We start from the raw sequence: 11,035 nt of genomic DNA, 5'->3' as shown, positions 1-11,035 counted from the left end.
CTAAGTAGCACCTTCTAGTACATTAAACAAAGAAAACGAGCTCAGAATGGGCTGGTAAACGGTTTTTCCGCAATCCAAAATTGGCAGTTAACGATTTTCGCGCTCTAGAGTACAGTTCGATAAGAGCAGTTTGAGTGCTCCCTCCTCAAACCATTTTTTCGTCTTCATCACCTCGTCACAGTAAAAAAAAACCGGTGCTACCACAATCGAGGTATCAATGTTAACAACATTTTTTTATTTCCAGTCGCAACATTAGAGTTACAGAGGTGGGAGGGAGGAGTAACGATACCGACTCGGAACTGTGCTAAAACCACAAACTATAATCCTTAGCGAGAAATCGGCAAGATAAAGAGCGAGAAATCACACGTGTTGACGGACAATCACAGAACTGGCACGAGGTATGCGCTGGCTAGCGGCGATCTCTTGCCGAACTGCAGTGGTCGATATGAATCCCGCTTACCGAACTGCAGGGGTCGGTAGCCATCTCGCTTGCCGAACTGAAAACACATTATTTTAGTCATATCGTCACTACATTTTGTAAAAGTTGTTCTTTCATGTTTTCGAAGGTGCTGTGTGAGAATTTCCACAGAAGTTCTTTCACAAGCCAATATTTAGTCGCTGGTATTCTAAAGATTTCGTACGTCGAAGTTCTGCAAGATATTTTCATAAGTGAAGTGACTCTTCTGCTTTTGTTTAAAGGCAGCATACCACAAATCTGACGTGGTGAGGGAATCCGCGGGAAAAGTTAGAAATGGGGTTTGGAATTGCGGGATCCTAGATGGCTCCGCTCACGTCTTCCTAATTGTCGTAAAAAGCAGCCTGAAAGATGTCGTTTCTAACGGTGATTTTCAGCTGCAACGCGCCACCTTTGTGCACGCGCCACAGCCACATGCGAGCGGTCGTAGAATGCCTAAAAACCAGTCTATTCAAGTGAAACCAGTGAACGAACGGCTGAAGATACCGGAGCATGTACAAGAGGACGTGTTCTAGCTTTCCTCATAGGAACTAAAGCGTTTTCTACTCCGTTTTTTTTCCGACGATAAGGGAGAGATGAGCGCAACCACCCTCGATCCCGCAATTCGCAATCCGGACCAGGTCAGATTCGTGCAATGTTGCCTTTAACAAATCAGTTTTATCTTTACAGCATCCATACCGAGCCCAAAACCAAAGAAGTTGCATATTCAGCAATACGCATTATTCGTTACGCATGTAGAGCTGAGCAGTTGCGAAGCTCGAAGCAGGGCGGCAGAGCTAGCGATTGTTATCGAGGTAGGACTAACGTTAGCTTGACGATGGGCGATCCCAGCAGCTGCGTTCCGCCGCGTCGCATGGGAAATGCACCAAGCTACGAGTCATTTCGATCCGACTACACAGTGTTGCAGTGCAGGGCAGGTGTACCGCAGTCGGCAAGGGGTCCGCTGTGGCCACACAGTCGATGGTTCCTTGTGTCAACCAAGCCTTTCATCTCTACTATGTCGATAAACTGGTGTAAGACGTGTGTGGGAGAATGGAAACACCAACTTTATACATCGACTACCTCACGCAACTCATTCTATAGCCCAACACACGTTCCAAAACCTCAATGATTACAAATTGCAGTAAAACGCGTTGGCACATCCCAACTGGATTGATACGCCATTGATTTTCTATGCAATATTAAAGGCATCACCCCAAGAATCTGGCGTGGGATGGATTCTCGGTGGAGTGTACTTGTATCGGGTCGTAGATTATGAATATAGTTAATACATGTAGGGATGAGCGGTGGTTCCGCTCATCTCTCCCTGCATCACTGTAAAAAGGCGGCTTCGGAATGCGGTTCCCTACGAAGCTCTCTATTTCAACGCGCCACCTTTTCGCCCCCCAAATCTCCGATTCCTAGAATGAAATGAATCGCCTGTCGGGGCGTTCGAATAGATTTTCGACGAATCGCAGGAGGGGGCGGAGCGCAAAGTTGGCGCATTGCAATAGAGGACGTCGTAAGGAAGCCATCTGTTTACAGTAATGCAGGGAGAGATGAGCGGAACCGCCTCTGTATTCATAATCAACGACCCGATAGGTATAGTTCAACGAAAACCTTACCGCCTCAAATTCGTAGGGTGATGCATTTAAGCCGTCCATCTGTCCTGTCAACATAGATATTTCTGGCACGGATTCTCCTTCAAATCCTCCTTTCTTGATCCGTGAACAATGTCCTAACAATCCCACTAGTGTAGCATGAACAACCTACGTCAGTATTGGAAACAGTTGATGACGAAGTCGTCGAGGCAATAAAAATCTTTAGAAATACAGCAGCAGATGAACGAGAAAAATGAGCAGTTGGATTTCTACCTGCACATATTGGAAAAAGACTAAAACATGGTGGATCTGCCTGGATAGCAAGGTATGAAGGGTAATACGAACGCATGGATTCAACTTACGACGTCTCGTGCAAACAGACCTCTGGCGGCCAAATCTGAGTTCCTCTAGTATACCTTATACATTTTTCTTTGAAAGTTTGACTTTGTTGAGATTTTAGCTTGATCAGCAGAGGAAAAGAGGAAAGGACTCATCCTGTGAATTCGCAATTAAGACATTCAGGTAGACACTCCCGAAGAAGCCAAATTCTAGCAACGGAATGCAAAGAATCCCACAAAGTTCCAACCTTATGTATGCGTGTCAAGGCAGGAAATGATTTCAAGCAGTTGTGGATTCCACGCCACTGCCTTTGCCTGCAACCCGATCACATCTGTGGGGAAATCAGAAATCAAGCGTTTTGCATCTGGGATCGGCAAAGAGAACTATTCGAAGAACTTAATACGAAGTGGAAGCGCTACTGGCCAAAGAGTTGTCTGATACCTTGGTAGGAAGAACAGCGCGATTTGTCTAACTACTGACTTCGTGACTATTACGAATGACGGTTGGTTCCACCTGTTTGAAGTGGAGAATTGTAGGTTTAGTTGAAAGGCGTCGGGTACAATGAAACGCTCCATCCGCAATAAGCAAAAGGACCGCTGCGGACACAAACCAAAGCATTGCTAAAGCACCGAAAATCTAAAAAAAAAAACCAATTGAGTGCTGAGATCTCAGCGTTTTCTTTCTTCAGCCTATTTCCAGATCTCTTTTCATCCACTTTCTCGGGGTTTATTCTTAGGTGTGCAACCAATGCCTATTTTTGTGTACATGTTTTTAAAACGTTACACAATTAAGGTAATCATTTCATCAAAGTGAAGTTGCATGCAGCAACAAGTGTGCACAGCCATATGCTTTGGTTTCAACTGCTGAACGTCTTTTTCTACTCCGCATCTGAATACGCGATTAGCAATGTTTGGGTCGGCTACGACGCTTTATGGTGAAACACTTCACATTTCAATCAACCTACAACAGCTGAGCCGCAGAGTTGCAAATGACACAATCGGCAACTAAAAATGGAAACTACACGAAGTAGAAAGAGAGCGAGAGCGTTGGAAAATCCTAGAAAATCCACGATCATCTGTCAATACAGATCTTTATGTAGTCTTACACTCGTCGGAGCTGCTTAGAGAGAGGTTCCAGTTGGTCATTTTTTGTACCAATTTGAGAGCCATAAGTGGCGCTATTTTGTGTACCTAATTACAATATCATTCTACATTAATCACAGATGCAACTTTGGACTATTCCATATTGAGGATTCCTTGAAACAGCACCGCGAGCCAGTATTAAAAATTCGTCTTATTGTGTGCATTTCGTGAATGGCTACCGCATTTATGCTTAGTTTTTCAGCATACTAAGGCTGTTTTCAAAAGACTAGGTGGGCTACAACTCTCTATTCAGGTCTTTTCTCATCATCCATTTACCATAAACGTCGCTCAAAAAGAATGAAGCATGAACTCAGATATTGACCCCCGGCAACAATCAGAATGCTGACCGGATCTGTGTACGTGATGCACAAAAAACGTAGTTTGACAAAATTTGGGATTAGTTTATCTGTCTATCCGAAAGGCGGAAAATTACGTTCTTTTAAAGGCAGAATACTCAATCACACCCAAAAATCCCTCTTTTCAAGTTTAAATCTTTCCTCGATACCGTTTCTGTCCACCAAACAAGTTAAATCTTCAAGTCGAACGAACGAAAAAAAATATTCGCAGTTGTAATTGGCGACACGTTTATGAGACGTACGAAACTCTCCAGAATGAAGACATTTTTGTGCAGAATGAAACGTAAAATTTCATGGTGATAGATCAAGGAATTGAACGAAAACCCGCAGTAGAAAATTTTTGTTTCCTTATCTCAAATCATCTTGCATCGGAAGACTAATAATCAGTTCTTCTTGTCCTAGTAGTTGCTTCTAGCGATTATTCTGTAATTTAGAGAGGGTAAACTTGAACTATGCCGATAGTTCTTGTAACAACAAGATATTATCTTAACTCGCACTGCCTGAATTTGACCTCGGTCCTTTTGAAAGGGATGTTTTTCTAAGAGCTCCACTTCGAAATGAAGTAGGAAAGAATTAGGTGTAATTCCGCCTGAACTTTACGTTAGATTCCGCCGCGGTCACAATGTTCATTAGTTTGAGTTAATTGAGGGTTGAGCCGTGTTAAAGCATTAGTTCGAGTTAATTGAGGGCAGTGTCGTGTCGAAGAGGGAAATTGCTCCGCAATGAACTTTTGCGAAACAGTCTATGTGGAGTCTAAAATCTCGTATCAGCTTGAAAACTTCATGAAAAGCTTCTCAGTCCGAAAGAGAAGTGGGGCTTACATCTTCGTAGGAAGACAGTTCAAATAGTATGGGCCAAGGAGTACACAACAAGCTCTTGTACCAGTTGTGAATTGAAATACCACATCAGTTCCAAAAATATATTCATTATCTTCAGTCGAAAAGTCGAACAAATACTTTACTATCTATCTATACAGAAAACCCTTCTAGTCAGCATTTTTCACAACCAACTGCTAAACTTTTTCTACGAACAAACGAAAATAATGGTTTCATTCTAATTTCCCAGGATCAACGATTAGCAGAGAGGGATGGATGTAGCGCAGTCGGTATGAGGTCCGCTGTGGCCTCAAAGTTCGAATCCGCCCTAGTGCTCACCAAGCCTTTCATCCCACGGGGGTCGATAAATTGGTATCAGACTTGTCTGGGAGGATAAAAACACTGACTTGATGATCGGCTGGTCCCCGCAAGTCGCTGTGTAGGTCCACACACTTTCCAAGAAAAACCTCAACGATTAGGAATAGCAGTAAAACGCGGCTCCTTTAATAAACATACTATCCATGAGATAATTGTATACTCTTAGCAGCCTAATAAGAGTAACGGAGTTAAATTCAAAAGGTTAGCTAAAATAAAAGACACATATGTGCAATCAAAGTCCGAGAACAGGGGATTATATGAGAACTTATGTCTGTTGAATGCTTTGCACCGCCCTACTCGGCAGCATAGACAAAGATTTCAAGAATAGCTACATACCCGATCCAATCGTAATTTCCTTTCTATCTTTTCGCTGAAGTAAAATCTGGCTAGTTAGAAAATCAACCAGAAAATATCAGATCTCATTGGAAAAACCACCAGCAGACGTTAAGGAAGGGGTCAAATGTAGCAAGATAAGCCATTTGCGACCAAATCAAATACTCCTAGCCATGCTTCATTATAACCAGTGGGAAGTGTTGCGAACAACCATGTTCTCGAGTTGTTCGCAGCTGCCCTAATGAAACCGCTTGGTTGGGAAACAAAGAGACATACGTGTTGATGCACTTTTAGCCTTGCAGACGACATCGTCCTCTTTCCGAAGAATGACAGTGGAGTTCATGGAATTAAAAGACAGCACTCATTCCTTCTATGCAGGAAAGAGTGTGGGATTGCGGATAATAAGAGAAAGAGACAGTTCATAACCAGTCCATGAAGATCGTGCATTCGTAACTAGAAGAAACACAGTCTGAAGGCTGTCCGACGGGTACAAACCCTCCGCACATTCCAAGGAGGAATACAGCAACTGGTGGACCAGGACCATCGTGCCTACCTGTTCGGCTTGTAAATTTTCCACCTCTGTGCTACATAGACACAAGGCCTTGTATTGCTCCAAGGACGTACTTACCGGCTTCAGAGCACCGGAGGGATTTCTTTCAAAGTTTGACCGACGCAACCAACATCAATCCGGGTTTCGTAGTTCTGACTTAAAAACAAGAAGAGCGCCTCCGAGGGCCATTGGCAAATAAAATAGATTCATACGTTCGCGTATGAGCCGGGGTCCAGCGTAGAACTCATCTGAACTCGACTGGACGATTTATTCAGACGCGTCAACGTCACACTTTCTGCGTGACGATCGAGAGCGAAAGAAACGAGTGCGGCTGATGTTCTTATCCACGATCGTTCATGAACAGTGGTTCCGTACTGCTCGAAACTCTTGGTAACATGGTAGGTCCAGGTGTACCTTATTGGATAGTTCGTTACTAGATAAACATGTTCTGTAGGCACCTAAAGGAATTTTGAAACAAATGGACGCAGAAAACGGCCACTGACCTGTAACGGACGGTAATCCCGATCCTGCCGGTCAAATGTTTGTGATTGTGCATCTGCTGTGGCGAGGACCGTGCAGACCAATGCCAGGAGAAGCAGACAGTGAATCATGGCGTGTTTGAGAGCAACCGATCGGCCCTTATATACGGGACCCCGCCCACAGCCTCTGTGAACTCACGAACGATGAGGGGTAGCAGGTGCGGTAAAATTCCAGCAAATGACGATACTCATGATAAAGTTGGTGTGTTTGGCAACCACAAAACTTCGCGGGTGTTATTTAGATTTGCAAGCAGGGGAAGCTTTGTATAGGGAATGCGATGCAAATTAGAAGAGCGCTGGAGTTTTTTTTATTAGTAATTTGCGCATAGTATACTCCGGAAAGAACAAAAGGCTCCTCCCTTCAACATCTGAATCTTTTCTACATCTTTGCTGTGGTGAAATGTTACGAATAATTGTTGCAGCTGTCTGTTACTTGTTTTCAATGAACACGCCAGTCAAAAGGGGGGGGGGGGGACGATTTTTCCGATTTACAGCAAAAGTAGGGAGTTGATGAAATTGAAAACGTGCATACTTAAACTGTTTTTTTTTAACTAGAAGTAATCCTAAATGTGTAAAAAAAGGCGGGGAGGGTCACTAATGTCTTGGCTTCCAAAAAAGGAGTGAATCAGGCGCTTAACCCTAAGGTTGAGCTTTTCGGTATGAAGTGGCTGACTTTTCCCGATGAGCATGGATCTAATGGTTTTTTTTTCAATGTTTTGTACAGTATTTCCTCAAAAAGAAACAATTAAAGACATCACCCCACGAATCTGAGGTGGTACGGATTTCAGGTGGAATATTCGTATACGAGATGGTGGATTATGGAAAGGGGTGTGATTCCGCCCATTTCTTCCTACTTCCCGTTAAAAACGGCCCTGAAGATGCGGCGTGCGCACAAGGCTGGCGCGCTCCAATCGAACTCCTTGTAGAAAATGGCGCGCCGGAGCGCCGGAAGCCGTATCTTCCGGGCCGTTTTCTACGACAATTAGGAAGAAATGGACGGGATCACTCCTCTCTTCATAATCTACGATCCCGTGTACGAATACTCCACCTGAAATCCCTACCACCTCAGATTCGTGGGGTGATGCCTTTAACAAACAATTTTCTTGAGATCAACAACAAACCGTGGACTACTTCAAGTATCCGCAATCTAACAAAGGTTTAACCCTTCACAATTCGAGCTTTATGTAGCATTATGATTTTTCAGCTATGCGCATGTAGATCCTTTTTTTCTTGAGCTAAGTATGCATACCGAGAGCGTTCAGATATATAAAACTCGCTGAACGAGAAAAAGGCATCAAAAAACCATCCGTTTCTCATGAACACACCTTATCCATGATTAACTGAAACCGACCGATTTATCTACTCGTTTCATCGGTGAAACAATTCATCAGAAATGGAGACGGCGCTACCGCCGCCAGGTTTCACTCTCATGTTATCCCAATCCTCGCATCGCGGCATCCTGTACTCTCGTAATACTTCTATGAATTTTGTTACTGTGCGTATTTGGCCAATCGTACTGAGCCCTTTTCGAGACCCTCTTTCCTCGCATAGCCGTTCTTCATCTAATGTTCTTTTAATCCTGTTAAAGATTACTCTACTGAACGCACATGGATCCCTCCTACAAAACAGTACGGTCGTGGTGATCCTCCAGCGCTTAGGAATCATAGATTCCCACAAGCAAGGAATGAACAGTGTGTGAAGTGAAGAGCTGCACTAGGGGGATGCAAAGAACCAGTGGTGTTTTCTTCAGACGTTCAGCTTTGACTGAAACTGGGTGAAGAGCGACATGAAAGGGCGTCGGACATGTCGGAAGGTAAGGTCTCTGGGATGACGTGGTGGTGAGAGGCAAGCACCCATCGAAGAGATCCGAGTAGCAGCAGTGGTTAATTAATAGTAAGTATTGGGGAGTCTTGTAAATTCCAATTCTTGTTTATTTTGACCTTTTTAATTTTAATTATTAATTATTTTGCTTTTTGTGACATTCTCCGTCCTCTTTCCCGATGCTGTAACTAGTCCATCTGGGTTTCAGAGCGCGGTCATTTTTGTTTTATGACTGGCGATGTTCCGACTGGCATAGTGAACGCTTATTCTCACCTCTGCAGCTTCAAACACAAAATAAATAAAACACTTTTGCCCAACATGTGCTCTTTTTCATTTTCTACAGCCCTTTTCTGCTTTCTACCAGACTTTCAGTGGACCTCTGCTAATATTCGCTTGAAAACTACTCCCACATTGCTGCTCTCTCTTCGAGGTAGTTTCTGTCTTAGAATTTCTGGAATCATCGTTACGCTGGCTTACGCTTATTTTTTTTTATATAAAGCATCAATATTCTTAGATTTTTCGCTGGGTTGCTGCCTGTATTGAACTTGTGAAGCGAGATATTCCACAATGTTTCTTTGCTGTTTCCATTTAAGTTTGCGAAAATAACTCTCAAAATCGTCCTGAAGTGTTCAGGGTTTTCAATGAGACTACGGATCAATGGTAAAGTGCCGGTGTTAATCAATTCCTTTCGGGTGCAAAACGCATACGAATTGAGAATCGATCGAAGCTTATGAATACGTATGCAGCCCACATAATTGGCCTATCTGATGTATCAGGTCACCATTTTTATCCTCCCAGAGCACTCTGGGACCAATTCCTCTACTCCGGAGGAGTGAAACGCTTCGTCGACCTACGGCGGTTCCGAACCGAACAGTTGTGGTAGAACTTCTCACAACTGTGCTACACCCGCTCTTCAGTAGGAATAAAACCTAGAACGAAGTAAAATTCTGTTTTTAGAATAAATTGATGCAGGAATGTCAAACTCTTATTTATGCAATTGGAAAACACCGTATTATTTATGGAATGATCCAATAAAGGCCAAGTCCGTCCGAAACGGTCAGAAACATCACTGAATCTCTCCTTCACAACTATAGAAACACCCAAGGAAATGGAGCTAGGTAAAAATATTTCTTCCTTGCTAGCTATGGCGTTCGTTCTTGGTGAAGTTGGTCACTCAGACCACGAAAACCTTGTTCTACTGTGGTGTTCCGAACATGCGAAAAGCCATAGTGAGAAACGATGCAGCAAACTTTTACGACACCCTGTAACGGGGAACCCTCGTACACGCGCCATGTCGGCGTAACGTTTCCCATTTTTCAGGGCGATTAGAGGGAACTGAGCGAAAACAGTACTCCTTATCTGCACCTCGAAGTCCATATTGTCCAAGAGAAACCCCAGCATTTCTAACAACAATATCGGATTTTCAAATGTAAGATTTGCCACGACTTTTCGATCAGACTTGCATGCTTCTGAGGTCTTGCAACTACAGTAGGGTCAAAACGACATGAAGCACGTACGCAATTGCGTATGCGGCATCTATCGAGGGGCTTCCAGCTTCCAGGGAGCGTAGCAGCTAGGAGCGTACTGGAACTCTTGCTGCCATCACTGATCGCCGCAGTTTGCGATGGTCCCACCTCGGTTCCAAATGCCATGCTTCATGTCGTTTTGACCCGACTAATTATAGTGGGGTCAAAACGACATGAATCACGAGTGTAGTTGCTGTGCATTTGCGTACGCGCTCGAAACGGCGCGCTGGAGGCAGCAGTTGAAACCGAGTTCAGACCGTCTCGAACCGCACTGATGTGCCAGCAACAATTTCACCACACTCCTACGCTCCATCGAAGCGCCTAGAGAAAAGCACGCACGCGATTGCGTACATATTCATGTCGTTTTGATCCTACTGTGCTATGCCTAAGCGGTAAAATCACTGGCAAGTTGCGCAACAAACATAACCATTAAGCTATCTGTGATCTGTCTGGTCGCAATAAACTGATTCCCAAATAACGCTGGAACTATGATCTTTCATGCATTCCAAGACCCTGTAATTAGCGAATGATCCATAGCGCAGCACGTGCGAAAAACAAGAACACAAACGCTCAGCTTAGCATCCTCAATTACCGCGCCTCGTTTCAAGGCAAGGCTGTTTTTGATGTTAAGGTAGTTGAAGAGAGCCCGTGTTGAGGTTGGTGAGGCCTGTTTCGGAGTAAAAAAGATGTAAAACAGAACTATATCACAGATACAGTAAAATTTAAACCCGAAAGCAGTTTCGGCAAAACAAACGTTTAGGTTGGCGATGAGAAGCAGTTTTAGCAGGTCTCGATTTTCTTCGGAAACCGTTCACCGATTTAATCTTTATGCTCGATAGGTGCTGTACTTATTCTCAGGGTGTCAAATAACCCTAAAGTGGTCCCGGGTGACTTGAAAATCGAAAAATTGGAAAAAAAAAGAACGGACTGCCCCATCCATCTGCCAGTGTGCCGTTTTTTTTTCCGGCCCGAGCAACCACCATGTCCCACCCGAAAAAAAATAGTTAAAGTTCTTCCATACAGACTATATAGTGGGTGCTAAAAGCCTAGCGTTTTTAACACCATCTTGGAGATGGTCACAGCGATGGTTCGGAATGTTCATTGTGGGAAGCAGACAGAGAATGTGCAGTGGACGAGCTATACCACCCCTCTACGATCGTCGGGGTCGATGACAGCACACC

General features: G+C 43.9%; 1 protein-coding gene across 2 annotated transcripts; it reads right to left on the bottom strand.

Moving 5' to 3' along the window:
- Nucleotides 1–220: 220 nt before the first annotated feature.
- RB195_006390 (uncharacterized protein) lies at nt 221–6,579 on the bottom strand (the record flags this gene model as incomplete). 2 transcript variants are annotated; one of them, XM_064179444.1, is made up of 4 exons in its annotated part: nt 221–304; nt 367–431; nt 461–497; nt 6,472–6,579. In XM_064179444.1, 4 exons carry the CDS (start codon nt 6,577–6,579, stop codon nt 221–223), a joined length of 294 nt encoding a protein of 97 aa, XP_064036398.1. The 2 variants fall into 2 exon arrangements, with proteins under 2 accessions (XP_064036398.1, XP_064036399.1); XM_064179443.1 differs by lacking the exon at nt 221–304 and having other exon boundaries at nt 381–497.
- Nucleotides 6,580–11,035: the final 4,456 nt, after the last annotated feature.

Source organism: Necator americanus, chromosome I (genome assembly GCF_031761385.1).
Source record: "Necator americanus strain Aroian chromosome I, whole genome shotgun sequence".
Lineage (NCBI taxonomy): Eukaryota > Metazoa > Nematoda > Chromadorea > Rhabditida > Ancylostomatidae > Necator > Necator americanus.
Note: the sequence above shows the minus strand (reverse complement) of the source record. Positions and strands in the feature narration are given on the sequence as shown.